This window comes from Torulaspora globosa, chromosome 4 (genome assembly GCF_014133895.1).
Source record: "Torulaspora globosa chromosome 4, complete sequence".
NCBI classification, from domain to species: Eukaryota; Fungi; Ascomycota; class Saccharomycetes; order Saccharomycetales; family Saccharomycetaceae; genus Torulaspora; species Torulaspora globosa.
In genome coordinates, this window is record NC_050730.1 from 445051 (window position 1) to 465219 (window position 20169).

General features: G+C 45.3%; 6 protein-coding genes across 6 annotated transcripts; 4 read left to right on the forward strand and 2 right to left on the reverse strand.

Annotated features, from left to right (window-relative positions):
• Positions 1-1114: 1114 nt before the first annotated feature.
• Positions 1115-1789, forward strand: YIP4 (Yip4p; the record flags this gene model as incomplete). The annotated part of the gene is made up of 1 exon (XM_037283508.1): positions 1115-1789. One exon carries the CDS (start codon positions 1115-1117, stop codon positions 1787-1789), a length of 675 nt encoding a protein of 224 aa, XP_037139404.1.
• A 728-nt stretch (positions 1790-2517) lies between these two features.
• MDS3 (Mds3p) lies at positions 2518-7269 on the forward strand (the record flags this gene model as incomplete). The annotated part of the gene is made up of 1 exon (XM_037283509.1): positions 2518-7269. One exon carries the CDS (start codon positions 2518-2520, stop codon positions 7267-7269), a length of 4752 nt encoding a protein of 1583 aa, XP_037139405.1.
• A 746-nt stretch (positions 7270-8015) lies between these two features.
• On the forward strand, positions 8016-16034 carry GCN1 (Gcn1p; the record flags this gene model as incomplete). The annotated part of the gene is made up of 1 exon (XM_037283510.1): positions 8016-16034. One exon carries the CDS (start codon positions 8016-8018, stop codon positions 16032-16034), a length of 8019 nt encoding a protein of 2672 aa, XP_037139406.1.
• Positions 16035-16113: 79 nt separating this feature from the next.
• On the reverse strand, positions 16114-16338 carry HG536_0D02550 (uncharacterized protein; the record flags this gene model as incomplete). Its single annotated transcript, XM_037283511.1, has 1 exon — positions 16114-16338. One exon carries the CDS (start codon positions 16336-16338, stop codon positions 16114-16116), a length of 225 nt encoding a protein of 74 aa, XP_037139407.1.
• Positions 16339-16543: 205 nt separating this feature from the next.
• On the reverse strand, positions 16544-17884 carry HOS2 (histone deacetylase HOS2; the record flags this gene model as incomplete). Its single annotated transcript, XM_037283512.1, has 1 exon — positions 16544-17884. The coding sequence occupies one exon, from the start codon at positions 17882-17884 to the stop codon at positions 16544-16546; it is 1341 nt and encodes a 446-aa protein (XP_037139408.1).
• Positions 17885-18420: 536 nt separating this feature from the next.
• On the forward strand, positions 18421-20037 carry IME4 (mRNA (N6-adenosine)-methyltransferase; the record flags this gene model as incomplete). Its single annotated transcript, XM_037283513.1, has 1 exon — positions 18421-20037. The coding sequence occupies one exon, from the start codon at positions 18421-18423 to the stop codon at positions 20035-20037; it is 1617 nt and encodes a 538-aa protein (XP_037139409.1).
• Between the last annotated feature and the right edge of the window lie 132 nt (positions 20038-20169).

The following is a 20169-nucleotide window of genomic DNA, read 5'->3' on the forward strand; positions in this document are numbered from 1 at the left end:
AAGACTGTACCAGACTAGGAATCAAACTGAAGAATACCAAGTTGTGGCTGTAATTGAAATCTATCTGTAGTCTAATGTGACGGCAACAACGATCAGTTTCCTCGACGATTGGCCAAAGTTCGATGCTGGAAAGACAAAGGAAGAAAAAAAAACAAAATTGTTGATACCTTCCACGGTTGTCTTGAAGAAAACAACTAAACTCTGAAGTAGAAGGATGATAGATCAAACACCAAATCGAATGGTAGAGGGGCTGTTTCCTTCTTTAAGATGTAAAGGAGGTTATGTTTGAGACCTTTGGTACGTGAAAAACTCGTTTTGCTCTTTTTTTGCAGCTAATTTTTTTCCTTGCCACTCGAAACGCTTTCTTAAAGAGGGAGACGAAAAAAAAGCCAGCGCAGCGACCGCAGTAAATATGGACAGCAGTAAGGAAAACTAACGAAACAATCTGTAAAATAAGATTCTGAACTGATTGCAGAATTAGAGATATAGTGCAAGTAACCTCTTAATCCTTTCGCAAGCTTTGTATTTCTTTCAGGTTTCGCGGGTTGAGTTTTCGTTTGAGGCTTCAAAGGGAAGATCAGTGCCTCGTTCAAGGCTAGAATCCGTACAAAGTGACGCCGCCAGTAAGGTCAACCAGCTCATTACGGATAGGTGAGCGGTAGACGACTATCTGACAAGGTTTTATGTTGATCAGTAGGGAAAGAAGGCGCGGTCAATCGTCGATGCGAGTTTTTCGGTTCGTGGAGATAGTTGCTGCGTTGCTGTTTCCAGTTGTCTAATGTCCAAGGATATTTTCAAGGATTAAGGAATGATCGAGAAAGGGTCAGGTAGGGGTGAGGTGAGTTCCAGGACTTGCATTTACATGCTACCCTCGATAGAACTGTGGTTGCGCGAGGAGTTTGCGTCTAGTACTCCAGAAGGAGTAACACACGTCTGTTCGAAGCTGAAGGGCGGCATTGTGGAACCGATATATCATGATGAACGACATTTGCGTGAACAATCTCTGATACATAATCTATCAAATGCGATGGATTTTAGGATTAGAAAACTAATGTTGCCTTCCTTCTGAATATATTCTTCTACATTTTTGCGAGCTTTTTGCTTCGAACGAACCATGCCCGAGGCCGACGACAACTTCATCGAGCCCGATGTGGCTGAGACGGCGGTAACGCAAGATCCGGTCGATGGCGTGCTTCCGATATCCAGCAGGGGAACTTTGGACGAATCCATCTTCGAGACTCTTAAGAGAGATGTCTTGGGAATCAATGCAAGATTGAAACAGGTTGTGTATCCCCATTTCTTTCTCAGAGGCCAGGATATTAGCCACTACCAGAATGACGCGGGCATCCATTGCGACCTTTGGGCGCCCCTGGCGTTCATTATTGTCTACTCTGTATCGGTGTCTCGCTCTAATGCTAGGAGTCTATTTTCGGGGCTGTTTGTCTCTCTGTGGGCGGCGCTGCTGATAATGGCTGTGCACCTGAGACTGGTTAAACCACATGAGAAGAGCTCACTAGTCTCGTACGTGTCGATGGCCGGCTATTGTCTGTTTCCGCTCGTCATCAACTCTATTGTAGGGCAGCTCATTTTGCCGGCAGTCTTCAGGATTGGCCATGGAGCCAGCTGGGCTGTCAGGACTCTTTTGATACTGAGACTATTACTGCTGACTGGGTCAGTAACTTGGTCGATGAACTCGATTCGCATAGTCGCCAAATGCCAAAGCTTTGTGGAGGTCTTCCCACTTGCGCTGTGCTTTTTCGGCATCGGTTGGCTTTCCGTCATTCTTTAGCTTCCCCACACATAGTTAGCGCATATAAGAGCGCGCCGTCTTGACGGCGGCTAATTCTCTTCCACTTGCACAGCTTCTGCCAGTGTAAAAGTTGTCCACCGTTCTCCTTCACAAGAGTTTAACATAACACAACCAGATTCATACTGTGGCCTATAGATCCGGGATGTTCAAGGGAAGCAAGAGATCGGAGCACGTGAATGCCGCCGTGCCAAAAGGCCAACATATATTATACTATGTGTGTCGTATCGTTATGAATCAGTGCAGGACATGGTTTTGAGTGCATCGAGTCCTGATGCTTCGTCTTCGATGGGACTCGAAACGCTCTTTGCGGCACGCCACGGGGGAGAAATGAGAGCGCATTTTACAAAGGCTTGGATATAAAGTGGGCATCATCCATCATAGAAATCCGACCCATACAGTTAGACTAGTGCTACTTCACTGCTCAGCTGTCTCCTTTTAAATTGACTGGACTTTGTCACGTTCTGCCAAGCTAGCGAGTTTTCTTGTCAAGACGCGCGGTCTCGTCCGCCTTAATTCATACTGCGCCAAGGATAGATACCAAAGGACTGTGGAACATAAGGCTATAGGTGCTAGTGAGAGGTAAAGCATTCCTCCCGATAATCTCCTGCTCTACGGGTAGCGAACTGAGCTCTTCAAGCACTCGCACGAGACAACTGCTCGACCAGTTCCGGTAATAGGCTCTCTGACTAATAATAAAAAGTGGTCCAATGCATCTGTTGCAGCCATCCTCCTGCAGTTGCTATAACTTGAAGCTACCAACTCCACCCGCGGCAATCAATTCAGAACCTCTAGATGCGTCGATGAAAAGAAGATATACTTTGGACTGCCGGACAGGTGCCGCTGTCGAACTTACAAGATCGAATATTTTCGTTCACGGTGGGTTGACTATTCCCTTGAATTTGACGCATGTGAATTCTGTTCAGATTCAGAAAGAGCTTATTCTGTATTTTGCCAAAGAAAAGGTTACCGGTAGCTCTTTCAAGAGACTCAGTGATTGGATTAGCTCGGAGACATTCTTTTTGGATCTAATAACAAGAACATGGGAACGAGTGGAAACTACGATCGAAGAAGATACCAGAAGCGATGACGATGCACACGACGAGGGTTCAGTTCCGGTGTTCAAAGAGCGACTATATCATTCGATGTGCTTTGCAGGTTCATGTTTGTACATTTTCGGTGGGCTGGTAGTCTCTCCTGATAGCGGATACGAATTGATTGCCACTAACGAATTATGGAAACTCGACTTGCAGGCCAAGAAGTGGTCTCTCGTCAGCAAAGATCCACAGATTACCAGGAGATTTACCCATTCTATGCATACGTTGAACGAAGAAGATGACTCGAAGGATACTAAAATAGTTATTGCTGGCGGGTTAAACAATATTGACAAGCCTGTATACCGCATCGACATTTTTAACGTAACGAAGAACTGTTGGGAAACAGAAACGAACAGCAGCTCACCTTGCAGGATGTTCGCAAACGTTGAGGGCGAGAAGGTTGCATTAATGAAAGAGTCCAATTATTCCATACTTGTGGAGAATAATGAGGCCAAGATACCCAGTCTTGTGTTCTATGCTGCAGAGAAAGAAGGCAGTCCGAAGGGTAAGAACAAGAGTGTGAGCGCCAGTAACGAAGGATCTCCTATAGTAGCATTACCGCTTCTGTCCGAGTCTCAGGGAATGAGGATGATCTCTAACCAATCGTCGGTTACTATGGATATGCCATCCAACTTACAGTACCCAACTGGTGACTACTTCTGTTATACCATTGTTATGGCTGGATTTTATCCGAATTGTCAGGCTTCGAGTTTCTGCTGCTTCGTATACGACATCCCGTCAGGAAGATGGACTAGAGTGAGCATTGATTGCAAAGAAGGCGACATCAATAAGCACCGATTTTGGAAATTATTCGTCTGGCAGTCTCATCATCAAACGATTCTTCTGGGTGAAAGGAATGACGATGATTTTTTACCTAGTGTGCAGAAGTTTGACTTCCTTCTGACTTTTGGACTTCCAATGATAAGCATATACAATAAAGGAGTTCGGTCATCTGTTAAGCAGGGGTTCAAAGTGCCGGCACATGAAACTTCTCAAACATCAGACAGCCCATCATCGTTATCCTTTCCTTCAGATAGAAATATTACGGTAGGACAAGACGGTGGCGACTTCAGGAAGGCTAGCTACGCTTCAACTTCGACATCTCAGTTCGAAAGTTACATACAATACATTGCGCCTCCAATTGAAATGACCTCTATTCGAACAGTCTTCCCGCCTTACGCTATGGTTCTAGGAAAGGATGCCCTGGAGATTTTCGGAAACCCATTATCTGATTTCGAGTTCATCACCGACAAAGGAGACTCCATTGGAGTACCGTTGTACCTTCTAAGAAAGAGATGGGGTCGCTACTTTGACATGTTGTTATCACAGGGCTATGTTAGAGCATGTGCGGAATATGAAAACAGTGGTACACCTTCTGAAATCATCAAGATTTCTCCTTATTCTTCGCAGGCAATGTCCTTTTCTAAGAACTCCGATGTTTCATCTGCTGGTCCCTTGGACGCTTACTTCACTTCTAAAGGTCAAAGACGAAAATCACTATCGAAAGCACAGGATAAAGTATCGACAGCTGATGAAGAATCAGTTCCGGCGGAGCATCGTTTATCTCATTTAATGTCCAATTCCTCCACGCCGGCTTACTTCGAAAATGACGACGAGGATCCTGTTTCGCCTCCTGGGTTATCACGAATGGGCAAAGAGCATTCAAACAGGGATACAAAGACTATTCACAGAATTGGAACCGGTTCCACTACAAGTTCATCCGGTGGAATGGTCTTCAGGGTACCATTCCAGGAGAACCCACCGCTAGCCTATAGTGACACTAACCTCGTTAAGCCCCCAGGCGTAGAGGAGAAGAGAAGATCTTCATCGGTCGCTAATGCAGCACTGGACTATTTACGGCCTAACCACCTCGTTGACCGATGGCGAAGGGCATCACACCCCAATTCCTCAATATCTTCACCTGAGGATTCTCGATTCCATGGATCTTCGACACGTTTTGCCCCGCCAAGTGGGCAAAGCTCTAGAAATACTTCCATTACATCTCAGACAAGCTCCGTTTCTTATGTCAGTTCTTCCTCTGACAGGATGGGAAATTCGATCTTCGCTCAGGGAGCAGGCACAAGCAATATTGATTCGCCACTAGGTACTATCCTGAACATTGCACTACCTCCTCAGACCAATATGCCAAATGACCCCCTACCTCCTGTGCCACAAGATGCGACAAACGCTAATAGCAGGCGCAATAGTTTATTTGTCGATTTTGCCCTGTCAAACAGAAGTAGCCCATTTTCATCCAGAAGACCTTCTCACGACAGAAGATCTAGCTCTTCAGAAGCCGGTAGACCGCTTGATCAATTTCAGACTTCTTTGGACAGGCAGCTCATGGAAGATAGAGGGCGCACCGCGGAAGCGGCGTCCGGGCATCATAGGTCATTTTTCTCTAAGCTGAATAGCAGATCAGCAGACTCCGGATCAACAAGCTCCTCTAAGGTTTCAACTAGTGACGGAAATAGGCTTTCTCTTTGCTCGAACCCTGAGAGCACTGAAAGCGGAGCCTCGGGCCCTCTTGAGTGGGAGCCATTGTTGACTCCACGGACTCTTTACATGCCCTGGCCTACAGCCACTGTCAGAGCCTTTGCAGAATTCTTTTTCACTGGCCACGTTAACGGCAAATGGGCCCTCGCACCCGTCGTACTCAATCTCCTATTAATGTCAAAAATGTACGAGATTCCGCTACTTTACAATCTGATCACTGAGGTGCTGTACTCAATAGTCGGAAGAAAAGAGGACAGTTTATACGTCATATGTGCTTCTATGACGGACGCGTTTCATAGCAAGGTAGCCGCATACTGCAATAACGATGAGACTCTTATTCGAAGCTATTTGGAAGGGGATGAACTGTATACTGAATTGGTGAAGGTCAGGCAGTCATTGGAAAATATTGATAATGGCACATTTGATCTAGATTTAATACAGAAAGTCACTCGGGCGTTTTCATCTAGTACACACAGAAGTAGTGAGAGTGGCATTGACAAATCTAGCACCGCTGGTACCTCGACCTTCCGCTCTTCGGTTGCCGGCGGGAATAATATACCTACTGTGTTCGCAGGTGGACCAAGGGATAGCCAAGATTCTGACGGTTCTCTGGTCTATCCACCTTCGCTCAGTTTTCCGCGCAGAAACCAATCAACAGGTGGTGCTAATATGAAATCCAAGAAAAAATCCAGCCTAAGTCAAGAGATTAGCTCCACTCTTAGTGAAATGTCAACGCCAAGCACTGCTCGTGTCAGCAGCGACACGGCGCTGAACACCATATCCGACAAACTCTCAGAGGAGAGGGAGTCAATGGTCAGCGACGACGACGAGAGCTCTACAAGCAGCAGTGTCAGCAGCGATCTTTACAAGGAATTGGATGACGAGAACTACGCCACTGACGAGGAGTATGAAACTACAATTATTGACGCAAGAACGAGCGGATACTGCGATGATGAGGAGGAGGATATAGAATACCGAAAAAATATCAGTAAGCTTGGCAATATCTCGCAGAAAAACAAGAGCGATGATTCGGCTTCTTCGCAGTCCGAATCAGATGGTATAAACTCTGAGTTGGGGCTTCTGTCAATTAACAAAATGAAAAGAAAAATTGCTGGTCAGCTTGACTTAGAAGAGTCAATAGACCCTCTCTTCAAAACCGGTTTCAATCCTCAAAGCCCTGCAAGGGACAGTCAATCTAGAGATAAATTTACTACTGCTAGCGACTCTGCTCGAGACCGTACAACAAACGAAGCAACCTCCCCTACCCTGGAAAACTTAGCTTCCCCTAACGCTCTCCCTCCAGTTGACTACGTGATAAAATCAATCGCGCGTACGGCTGCGCTGGTCAATTACCCAAGACTGATAGTTAGATGCCTCGATTGCCTCGAAATCTCCAAACGTCTGAGGAGCATTAAAAGAAGACTAGCCGCACATTTCACTAAGCTTGATGAAGAATGTAGCGTGACTACACCCCAGGAAGTGTTGAAAAGGCGTCTGCTTGACAAGCAGAAATCTGATTCTGCACTGGCGAAAAGTATGTGCACAAGTGCCTCCTGGAACGTTGTCAGTCAAGAAAAAAAGTCTCCCCAAGCAGAAAAAATTCGCAGTAACTCTGCCATGCCATCGGAACATCAGCTTTCTCCAAAGACATCACTGAGTAGAGGAGCCTCTGATAGCCTAAGTGCTGGAATCCTATCGCGAAAATCTCAGTTTAGATTGGGCGGCGACGAGTCGCCTATTGCAGGCGATGCCCCGATTTTAATGAACCCGGCTTTTATGCCACCGCCGCCAGCAAGCTCTAGCAGAGGGAAAAAGACTTACGGCAGCTCAAGTACTGGCGGGTTCTCATTTTTTGGCAAAAAGAAGTAATAGCAGGAAAGGACACTACTACAGGAATTGAATGGCTAAAAGCTTGATCTTTCCGCATTTCTGCACAGAGCGCCATCTTTTGTTTCCGCGATTACTGTTATCAATAGCAAGCTACCATTTTCGAGTAGTCTCTTCGATACCCGATGGCGAGCCGAATCGTACTGACCTGGAACTCATCTTCAATTTCATGGAAGCAGCAACAACTCGAACTTACCAGGAAACTGGAGATCTCAGAATACAAGCATTAGATATTAGATAGTCCAGCAAGAACCCGAAGCATACGGAGATGGCAACCAGACCATACTCGGGGTCCAGCATTAGTTATCTTCAAGATTTTAAAAGACAGTCTCAGTTGATCCTAATAGCAGCACCGCTATAAAGGTGGTGAAAACGGCCGCGGTGCAGTCCACATCGACCAGCCCAACTCAAATATCGCTTGATACTTGAGCCAGATGGTAACTCAGCCCCTCCGGGGCACGGATGTTTTAAAACTATAACCTATCATCATAGACTGTAATAGTTGATAGGGTTCTTGAGAGTTACAGGAAAAGAATCTTGAAATTGTGGATCGTCCCTTTTATAGTACCAAAGTGTAGTTACATACGATGAAAAATTTTAATCCTTTCATAGATCTGGTATACAAAACAAATAGGTTAAATGGCTTAATGAAGGTACTGAGCAGTAGCCGCCTGGGAATATTGCTAGTGGATAGCTGCTTCATTGCTGAGTGATCCGAGTGCTAGGACATGGCTGCTAATGGTGCCTTTATTTGGGAAAAGTTCTCCCAAAATATGGTAAGATGTTGCCAATCCTCTATGGTTTCGGTACGGGTCCCCTTTTTGGAGGAATTGCTTCAACTGGTTAATTCAGGAGAATTGGAGACCCCCCAATTATCTCAGATCTCTCTCGCTCTCTTAAACACATTTACAAGATACCAGGACTCGAAATCGAAGTCGTTAGTCGTTAAGATTCTAAGCAGCGTTGTCACGCTAGATAACAGGTTTTTGTCAAGTTACATCGATTTTATTTTGGCACAAGTGGAGAAGTCCCCCGGATCGAAAGCCTTGGTAGATTATCTCAATCTGCTAGAATGGCATGATGCATTTCTTCAGATAATTGCCCAAGATGACGAAGTATTCAGAGAACACGTCGGCCGCCTAGTAAAGGCTCACACATTTGCCACGTACGGTGCTGAGAGCGTTTTAGATACTCGCGAAACAACGAAAAAAACTCACAGTGAGCGAAATCAACACAGAAGAAGAGTTCGTCATAGCATTTTACAGTCAACAAGCAAGGCCTTGGTTTCATCGTTCGCCTTGAACAATGCCGAAGAGCGCTTCAGTCTGATATTGGATATCTTACTCGGCGACAGCAAGAATTCTTTGCCAGTTTCAGGCGTTATATTACTCATGGGTGCTCTTACCCAGGCCAGTCTTCAGCTGTTGCCTTCTAGGCCTGCAATTCATAACCTGCTTAAGGAGAAATATGCCGATGAGTATTGTTCTTTTATCGGTAAGGAGGTTGTTCTGGGAAAGGACCCTCCTTCAGTTTTTTCGCTCGAAGTTTGCTTGAAGCCCTTTTTGCATGAATTCGTCGACGAGGGTAAGCTCAATTCACAGATTCTACCTAGCCTAGAGAAGGCTATCTTAAGAGCTCCCTCATTCGGCTTAAATTTTTCTGCTGAGCTTTACTCTGGTCTCGATGCACAACAGATAGACCTCCTTCATTTTTTTGTTTCCTCGAAACTAATGCCTCAATGTTTTTCGTCACTGAAGAGTGCAAAGGAGGAAGTAAAAAATGAGTCCCTTTCTTCTATGCTGACCTTGCTATCCAATGTTACGGAAGCTCAAACGCAGGAGGATGACCTGCTAAGACTGGTTGATGAGATTTTCAAGAACATCAAGTCGAACATGAATGCCGAGTATAAAACTATGGCATCTGACATACTTTTTGCCATCCCGACGTATTCAAGAAAAATAAGCTTGAAAATTTTAACACTCCTGGCCACATATATTTCCAAAGAGGCTAATGAAATATCACTCAGTCATATGCTATGCGCCTTCTTTCTTCACTATTTCAGCCTGAAGGAATCTGATCCCGCATTGAACAAAATCATCACTGCTGGGCTTGCAGAGAAGAAACTGAACTTAAGGAAAGTGTGGTTTTCCAGTTTCATGAGGAATTGCCATATGGCTTCACAGAGCGTTATGAATGAGTTTTCTGATGTCCTGCTTGAATTTTTAACAGATACCTTGGCTCACTGTCAGAGATACGATTTAGTGAGTAAATGGGCTTGTTTTGAGTTCCTCGATCGTTTATTGGCGTCTGATATGGAAGAGGCGGCACTAAAGGCCCTGACAGCCTTGAAAAAATTACCAGATTCAGGTTCATTAGGGCGTTGTCTGCTCGATGTGGCGCTATCAAGAAGTTTACGAGCAGCAGATCGTTTGAGATGTGGCGATATCCTTCAGCGTACCTACAGAAGAGAGCCCGCACTTATAGGTCAGAGTATCGTTGAAGCGCTAGAGAGTCGAATTCAGGGCAAGGACACCGAATCTCAAGACCCTATTTCTTATGGTTATATCACCACCGTTTTGAACGCAATCTCTCAAGAAATTCCAGACAAGAACACCCAAGTTAGGATTCTGCTCAAATTACTTCCGCTGTCGCAATGGAAAATTCTCAACTTGAAAAATAATTGGGCTGGTCTGGTGGCTAATGCAAAATTGGATCCTGCGAAACTGGTTGAAGAAAATAAGCATGATATCGCTCGCACGTTCCATGATGTATTGGGAAATGCAGACCTCGCACAATCGGTGTACGGTCAATGCGTTGTGCAGGCTTTTGCCTATACGTCCTTCGTCAACCCTGCAGTTATAGCACCACTTATTAGTGATTGCATTCAATCTGATCTGCGGCCCGATGAGCTATCTAAACATAGCGAGGATGATTTCTTAATATGGGCTGGCAAAGAAGGCGAAATGGTTTTTGACGTATTGAATAAAAATTTTCAGCAAAATATCAGTAAGAACTCTAAGGAGTACGAGACGCTCAAGTGGGAGGCCAGCATCAGAAAGAAGCAAGTGGCGAAGCTGTCCAAGAAGCTTACGAAGGAGGAACAAACATTGGTCAACGAGCAACTGAATAAGGAGTCAACAATACGACGGGAACTATCCAAGATATCATTGAGGCTAACTCGCAGCATAAAGTTAATCAAACAACTTTTGAAAGACGCTGAGCTCGTTGATAATGGCAGCGAAATCTGGTATCCTATTGCAGTTAGCAAGCTGTTGGCGCTCGCGATAGAACCAAAAGCGAACAAATTAATTAACAACTCAGCTCAAGACGCTTTTTTGGACTTAGCCTCCCTAATATCTGAACGTCTCGGTTCAATGCGTTTATTTGTTGGAATAGCCATATTACGAGCTAATCAAGTCCCTAATCTGGAGGAGAGATTCCTGGAAGAACCACTTTTCGAATTACTGTCAAGAGTTCTTTTCAGAGTAAAGTTTGTCTCAGGGCAGAATCCTTTGGATTCGCTCACGCTGATTTATTTGTTACCTCTACTAATTAACGTGCTCGAGGAAGGCAAGCGTGTTGCGATTAAAAACGCGGACAAACCGGTATCAAGAACTGAGTTTGTCGAAGAAGATGAGCAGGAGGAGCATTTACTGCTGGCCATGGAGATTCTATCAGTTCATGCTGATGCTTTTGAAGATTCTTCGATTCCAAGGAAGCCCATCCTTCAAGTCCTCCTTTCACTTCTCAACCTACCTTCAAAAAGCAAATCTGCTAAAGACTGCTTAAATGCGTTGTGTCAAAGCATCTCAGTGTCTCCAACAGAAGAGGATGTGCAGGTTCTGCTTTCCAGCTTACTTTCCCCTAGCGACTTCGTGCGCAGCACTATTTTGCAAGTGATTGATAATGAGTTTGAATTGGAACCTATCCTGGAATGCTCTCCAGAGATTTTTATTTGCAAGTTTGACTCCGACGATTCTAATCGAACCGTTGCTGATTTCATTTGGGACTTTAGCAATTTTAGCGTCTCTAAAGGGCTATTGAATACCCTTCTCACTTTTTTCGGACAAGCAGACAGTGGTCTGAGACTCTTCATTGCCAAAGCCTATGCGACATCGTCTGAGTGGCTGATGACAAGCGGTGAGATCTCTTTTGATGATAGTCTTATGTCATTGATCAGATTCTATCTTGAAAAGGCTCAGCCCTTGAAACCAATTCTAGATGAATACGGTTTGGTGGTCGTTTCTGCAGCTGGGAGAAAAGATCCCTGGGCAGAGAGAAGCACGGCGGCAATAGCTCTTCACAATCTTGTTCGTTTGGCTCGAGACGGTGAGTCGGTCATCAAGATAGTCAAATTCTTGGTGCAAGAAGGTGCTTTAGGGGATAGAGAACCCTTAGTGCGCCAGGAGATGAAAGAAGCTGGTGTGGAGATCATTACTGAACATGGATCTCGTTATGTGGAGTCGTTGATCCCTATCTTCGAACGCTCTTTATCTGCCGAGACAGAGTCAACTATCAAAGAGAATGTAATCATTCTTTATGGGTCGCTGGCAAGGCATTTGAGTCCTACGGATGAAAGGATCCATACCATTATCAGTAGGTTACTGGTTACGCTTGACACACCCTCCTCTGACGTACAGCAAGCCGTATCAGCGTGTCTCTCGCCTTTAGTTGTATCTTTCGAATCGAGAGCTGAAGCATACTTGCATGACCTCATGGATAAGCTGCTGAATCCAGCGGTACCCGTAGTCTGTAGGAAAGGTGCTGCGTGGGGTATAGCTGGTCTGGTGAAAGGCTATGGCATTTCGGCTTTATCTCAGTTCGACATCATAAGAGACTTAATTGAGGCGGCAGAAGATAAAAAGGAACCAAAGAGGCGCGAATCAGTCGCGTTTGCCTTTGAGTACCTCTCCAAATCTCTAGGAAAGTACTTTGAGCCATATGTGATTGAAATTCTTCCAAACATTCTGAAAAATCTAGGAGATTCAGTGCCAGAAGTTAGAGATGCAACAGCTGGGGCTACCCGAGCCATCATGGCGCATACCACAAGTTTCGGTGTCAAAAAGCTTATACCAGTTGCCATATCAAATCTGGATGAGATTTCTTGGCGAACCAAAAGAGGATCAGTTGAGTTATTGGGTAACATGGCCTACTTGGATCCTTCCCAACTATCTACCTCTCTTTCAACTATTGTCCCCCAAATGGTGGGTGTTCTAAGTGATTCCCACAAAGAGGTGCGTAAGGCAGCAGACGAGTCACTGAAACGGTTTGGCGAGGTTATAAGAAATCCTGAAATTCAGAAACTGGTTCCGGTGTTAATCAAAGCTATTGGGGACCCCACAAAGCACACTGATACTGCATTGGACTCGCTGATTGAAACCCAATTTGTGCACTACATTGATGGTCCATCATTAGCACTAATTATCCATGTTATTCATCGTGGTATGCATGATCGCTCGGCGAATACTAAAAGAAAGGCCTGCAAAATTGTCGGAAATATGGCTATCTTGGTTGACACGAAGGATTTAATTCCTTATTTGCAGCAGCTCATCGATGAAGTTGAAATAGCCATGGTTGACCCTGTGCCCAGTACCAGAGCCACTGCAGCTCGTGCATTGGGTGCTTTGGTTGAAAAACTAGGTGAGGAACAATTCCCAGACTTGATCGACCGTTTATTGGAAAGTCTAAGTGACGAAACAAGGTCTGGCGATCGTTTGGGTTCAGCCCAGGCACTGGCAGAGGTTATATCCGGTTTGGGTTTGTCGAAATTGGAGGAAATGTTGCCAGTTATATTGGCTGGAGTATCAAGCTACAGAAGTTACGTCAGAGAGGGCTATATGCCATTACTTCTCTTCCTGCCTATTTGTTTTGGCTCTCAGTTTGCTCCTTATATCAATCAAATTATTCAACCGATTCTGGCCGGTCTAGCTGATGCAGACGAGAATATCCGGGACTCAGCGTTGAAAGCAGGCAAGTTAATAGTAAAAAATTACGCTACCAAGGCTATCGATCTACTGCTACCCGAATTGGAGAGAGGAATGTTTGACGAGAATGAGCGGATCAGGTTGTCCTCTGTACAGTTATCGGGTGAACTTCTCTTCCAGGTCACTGGAATTTCCTCCAAAAATGAGTTTAGCGAAGAGGACGGTGAGTATCATGGTGAAGTGAGTAAAAAGATGGTTGACGTTCTTGGACAGGAGCGTCGCAACAGAATTCTATCCGCACTGTTTGTTTGCAGGAATGATACCTCTGGAATCGTTAGAGCCAATACTGTGGATATCTGGAAAGCGCTTGTTCCAAACACTCCGCGTACAGTCAAAGAGATTTTACCTACTTTGATCAGTACAATCGTAATTCACCTAGCTTCGTCTTCTGAGACCTTGCGCAAGATCGCGGCTCAGACCTTGGGTGATATGGTTCGCAGAGTGGGCGGCAATGCTCTCGCACAAATTTTGCCAACCCTAACGAAGTCTTTGGAGGAAAAAAGTAGTCCCGACTCTAGACAAGGTGTTTGTATTGCTTTACGTGAGCTCATTACATCTTCCTCTCTAGAGTTACTCTCTGATTTCCAACCATTGATTGTCGGAATTATACGTGATACATTAGTGGATAGCAGTGAAACTGTGAGACAGGCATCGGCTCAATGTTTCGATGCCTATCAAGAGGTTGCTGGAAACGTTGCAGTCGACGAAGTTTTGCGGTACATGCTGCATCTGTTGGAATCCCTGGATGATGCAGAATGCGCCCTTTTGGGTCTACAGGAAATCATGTCTACCAAGTCCGATATTATTTTCCCAATTCTTATCCCAACTTTGCTATCGCCACCCATTGATGCTTTTAAGGCGTCCGCTATGGGCTCATTAGCTGAGGTTGCTGGTTCTGCACTTTATAAAAGACTGGGGACCATCATTAACGCTCTAGTGGATGCCCTCATCGATGAAAATGCAGAAGAAAAGGCTAAGGATGCACTAGCAACTGCACTAGGCAAGGTGTTTTTGTCTGTTACCGAAGGTGAGGGGCTCCATCCATTGCTACAGCAGATCATGGCTTTGCTCAAAAGCGAAATTCCTGAAAAACGTATTGTTGTCTTGCAGCAATTGCCCAATTTCTTTTCTAAAACTGCTCTGGATTACGATGCTTACCAAATAGATTTTGTCTCCAATGCGATCTTATCGCTCGATGATTCTGACATGCGTATTGTTCAAGGAAATTTCGAAGCCCTTTCTGCACTTCTTGCGACAGCAAAAGGTAAATCTGATCTGGAGAAGTTCATTAAGCCAGCAAAGCAGGCACTACAGATGACAGGTCAGTCTGGGAAGGATCTTCCGGCATTTGCACAACCCAAGGGTCCAAGCTGTGTTTTGCCTATATTCTTACATGGTTTGATGTATGGATCTAACGACGAACGTGAAGACTCTGCTTTGGGTATAGCGGACGTTGTTTCCAAAACACCCGCAGCAAACTTGAAACCTTACGTTAGCACTATTACTGGTCCATTGATTCGTGTGGTTGGAGAAAGATTCAACAGTGATATCAAGGCGGCCATTTTGTTTGCATTGAATATTTTATTTGCCAAGATCCCACAGTTCCTAAGACCCTTTATTCCCCAATTGCAAAGAACTTTCATAAAATCTTTGTCTGATCCATCGAACGAGACTTTAAGACTGCGCGCAGCTAAGGCACTAGGAACATTGATCGAGTATCAGCCTCGTGTTGATCCTCTGGTTGTTGAACTAGTCACTGCTGCAAAGCAGGCAACGGATATGGGTGTCAAGACTGCTATGCTTAAAGCCCTATTAGAAGTCGTAGGAAAGGCCGGTAGCAAGTTGGCCGAGCCCTCAAAGTTGAAAATTGTCGATCTAGTCGAGGAAGAAATTCTGTCATCAAACGATAAGCTAGTTACCGCTTACGCTAGACTAATTGGTGCGGTGTCCGAAGTTTTATCTACCGAAGAAGCGCAAAAGATTTTGAAGCAAAAAGTCCTAGAGTCCGATCTGTCTGACGATTTTGGCAAGTTCGGCATTTTGACTCTGAATTCATTCCTGAGGGATGTACCCCACCATCTGATGGATGACGGATTATTGGATCAACTGATCGGCTATATTCTGAGCGCTATCAGCTCGCCAAGCCCCTACTTTTGCGAAAATGGCTTGATAGCTGCTGGCAAACTACTACTACTCGAGGGTGAAACAAATTCTCCATTTTCTAATGCCGACAATGACAGACGTATGCGGTTGGGTGAGGATGCTATTGGTAAGCTAATACGATCCTTGTCTGTAACCATGCTTCAGCCCACGAGTTCTTCGCTCGATGCAAGACGTCTGTCATTAGTCGTTGTTAGGACTTTAGCCAGACACAAATTCAAGGAAAGCATTGAACCTTTCTTGGACATTTTAGGACCTTCCGTTTTCTCTTGTCTGCGGGATAATGTGATTCCTATCAAGCTAGCGTCAGAAAAAGCCTACTTGGCGATCTTCAGATTGGTCGAAGAAAGTGATATGGCGACATTCAACTCCTGGTTTGAAAAGGTTTCCTCTGGAGGCGACCAGTTAACAAACGCGGCAGGTGCTCCTGTTCAATTGAGATCCATCGGCGACTACACCAAGAGAGTGGGCAAGAGACTGGCCAATGTTGAACGTGACAGAATTGCAGAAGGCGGTGATGCGGAAGCAATGTTTAGTGATCAGTTCGAGGATGAAAGAGAAATTTGGGCAGTCGGTGGCGTTGAACTTAGGGAGGATATCTGACCCATGTGATAGATTCCGTACTGTATTTTATTCTTAATAGATAGTTGTACAAACTTTACATGAAGTGCTTCTAGCCTTTTCAGTCTTCGCCCTCCGTGCTATCAAGAAAACTCCAAACCAACTTTTCTAGTGGAGGAAATCTTTGCCACCATCTCAAATTATTGCATTCACCACCTGAGCAATTCATGAGCCATTGTCTTAAATAAAAGGCAATGTACCTTTCGAACAGCTTTTGTGCTAGGTTACATATTAGTGCAAGAAACAAAAGGGCGGATGCAACTTTCAAAAGGCCGATATGAGACATACTCAGGCCTAACGATACTCGATCCACTTCTTTCGCTAGTTTATATAGCCTTAAGCCGATTACGGTGCTTGATGAATTCGAGCGTTTTGTCAGAAAAACCTCTAGCGAGTGCGATGCGAGCCCACTTTTAACTAACAAGTATCATAAATAAATTACAAGCACTTTTATCATTATTGCGACGACAAAAATCAAAGCACAGATTCAGCTACGGCGTTTTCGCATTCTCCTTTTCCATTTGAATCAATCTCCAGGATTCATCCTCCTCATTCAATTCTTTAATTAAATCTTCCTCCTCTGGCGTAATCCCTGAAATGTCCGTCGTCGGTATGCAATCAGCATCCATGCGAACGCTGGGCGCGCCCTGAAGGTACCTTATACTCTCATAACATCGTATTCGAATGTCTTCTAGATATTTCTTGCTGTTTTTGTTCTCGTAGAGATCATCGAGGACAGGATAAAGCGAGTAATCGGGCCCAAACCAATCGCGAAACGGTATATCCTCTGGCAGGTCTTTTGATAAGAGCACGTTGTTCAATACACCTGTTTCATACGCCCAAAGCCGAGATACGTTTCTTGGGGTGTAGCCTCCACCGCCAACGACCAACATAGGAATTCCAAAAGATCGTACAAATTTCACGCACTCTCCATGTGCTTTGATGTTGAGGTTGAAGCATCCGAGTCTGTCATGTCCTAGTGAATCGGCCCCGCACTGTTGTATGATAACCGTTGGCTTGTAGGATGTGATCAGTGGATCAATGATTGATTTGAATAGGTTGATGTAAGAGTCGTCGTCGATGCCATCATCGAGAGGAACGTTCATGGCAAAGTGTTTCCCGCTTGCACAACCCACCTCGTCGTAATTACCAGTTCCCGGGAAAAATTCGCCATTGTATTTGTGAAACGAAATCGTGTAAACGCGATCAGTTGTGTAGAATGCCTCCTGCACTCCGTCGCCATGGTGCAGATCGATATCGATATACAGCACCCTTGGATGATATCGCAGCAGGCTCAGGATCGCCAGCACAATATCATTCACGTAGCAGAACCCTGATGGATTGTTCTTCTTGGCATGGTGTAGGCCGCCTGACCAATTGATTGCTATGTCCGACTGGTCGTTTATCAGCTTCCTTGCTGCGTCCAGCGATGCTCCAGCATATAGCGAGCTGTAGGTGAACAAATTCTGAAAAATGGGACAGTCGTCTCCGATATTAAATTTCTCCAAAGTACCTCTAGGCATCTTGCTCAGGTTCTCCGGAGTCACTTTGCATAGGAAATTGATGTAATCTGCTGTGTGGAATTCTGTCATTTCATTCTTTGTTGCTGCTCTCGTCTCGTACAAGTCCATAATCTGATGCAGTCCATATGACGACACCAGATGGTCCGTCAGCATGAGTCTGAAAGGCTTCATGGGGTGTCGTACACCATAGTGGTAGTTTGAGACTTTCGGGTTGAAATGGTAAGACACTCTCGGACAATAAGTAGACCCAAATTCATATAACGGTTGTTCTTTTCTAGTTTTCTCATCGTAAGAGAACGTGGACTCCATACCGACCACGCTCCAGCTACTCAGATCCCCCAGAGTGGCCACTACCTGCTAGTTGGTGATGGATCAAGCTCAGCTTTAACCTCTGGAGCTCTTGTTATATGTATCGCGTCGCACGAACCATATCTTGTGAAGATCAAACGGTATAAACAACTCTACTTCACCAGTTTTGGCTCGAGATACCGTCTATTGAGAGCCTGGATAGCGTTTAGAAGACCAGAGCCTTGCGCTTGAAGGTAGCTTGAGTGTTCTGTGCTGATTTCTCGATTTGAGCTCCGTTTTGCCGTCAACAACTGCGCAATTGATGGACAATGCTGCTCAGGAAACATCCAGGCTAATGAGTGTCCACCTATGGAATAGATCCCTTTATATCCTCTCTTCTGAGTGATGTTGGTTGTTTCATCTTGGTTGTGGTGAAACTGACGTGAAACACATCATGTGGTTATGTGCAGCAGCTCGGCGGCTGATTGATCTGGACGGTTTAAACGCTAATAGACCACTTTCAAGAACCGAAGAGGCCCAGGCAGAAGCTAGGAGGGATGATTGACGAAAATCTGGTACGGTATTTGGCAGAAAACCATCGTGAGTTGCTGGCCCTCCCGGTTTCGGGCCAGCTTCGAAGGATATTCCCCTTGTACGTGATGGATTGCAAGATGAGGGATCAAGACACTACGGGATATGTGTTTGAAAGGTTTGTGCGGAATGTGGAAGCCATTTGTGACGTTGCACCAGGTTCGTTGGTGTTCACAGAAGACCATTGGGCTGTTAAAGAGACTGCAGAGTTGGAATTTGTGCATCAAGCACAGCTGCAGTGCCTTCTTAACGTTCTTAGCGGTAGCCAGGCCAAAGTAAAGCCCGGGAGATCTGCAGGTGACGAGCCTGCAGGGCTTCTTGACAAGCTTCTGCGGTTGGTGGATCAAGACAGCGGAGAAGGACTGAGTCACCACAGACTCTTAGACCAGTTGCAACATTGCTTGAACATTGAGCCTGCCTCTGTAATGCTGGGCAAGGAGAGGGCTCGGAAAACAGTGCAGATGGCACAATACGTTCCTGTTTGTGCAGACCGTCGACATGGTATGCTTCTTTCCAGCGCCGTGACTGTAGTGAATAATAAGATCACGTCAGTGCAATCGGTCAAACTATCCAAGGCGGATGGACATTGTCCTAGCCTCATGGACTGCCTGAGAAGTAAAATACATTATGTGCCTTATTTGAGACCTCAGACGGATATGAACCTCGGCGATTGTTCTTATTTGGATACTTGCCACAAGCTAAACACATGTCGTTATGTGCACTACCTGCAGTATTTTCCAGAGTCCCTGAAAGTGAAAGTAGGCGTTGCTACGGAGGAAATCAACAAGCAGATCAAGCTTCAGGTCGGTGTTCCCTTCTACACTCACGGTAACTGCAGCGCTGACGCGATTAAAGTCGAAACACCTCGGCAGTGGATTCAATGCGACGTTAGAAAGTTTGATTTTAGTATCTTGGGAAAATTCTCCGCAGTGGTAGCAGATCCAGCCTGGAACATTCATATGAATCTTCCCTACGGAACATGCAACGATGTTGAACTGCTGGACTTGCCCCTCAATCAGTTGCAAGAAGAAGGCTTGCTCTTTTTGTGGGTTACCGGACGGGCAATTGAACTAGGAAAAGAATCATTGCAGAAGTGGGGCTACCAGGTAATTCATGAGATTGCATGGATAAAGACTAACCAATTGAATCGCACTATAGTAACCGGACGGACTGGTCACTGGCTGAATCACTCGAAAGAGCATTTACTAGTCGGGCTCAAGGGCAAGCCGCAGTGGCTTAATAAGCGCTTGGACACGGACTTGATCGTTTCATCAACCAGAGAGACGAGCAGAAAGCCCGATGAGCTGTATGGATTAATAGAGAGGCTAGTCGGACAACACGCTAGGAAGCTTGAGATTTTCGGTAGAGATCACAACTTGAGACCAGGCTGGTTTACAATAGGCAACCAGCTGACGGGAACAAATATCCATGAGCCAGACGTTAAGAAAAGGTACGAGAAGTTTCTCCAAAGTCAATTGAGCGAAAGACAAGCAGTTGCAAGCTATTCAAACAGGCCCAAAACGCTAAAAAACGGCGAACAGACAGCACACAGAAGGACCAAAGCGACGAATACAAGGCACTAGGCTCATCCGAGATCCTGCTACGCTCCCATATCATCCATATGACAACTTACGGCTCGCTACCGCCATCTATTCGATATCGGTATACTAGTGAACGCTCTCCAGCATATATCGCGTAGAGTGTGGTCACATGAC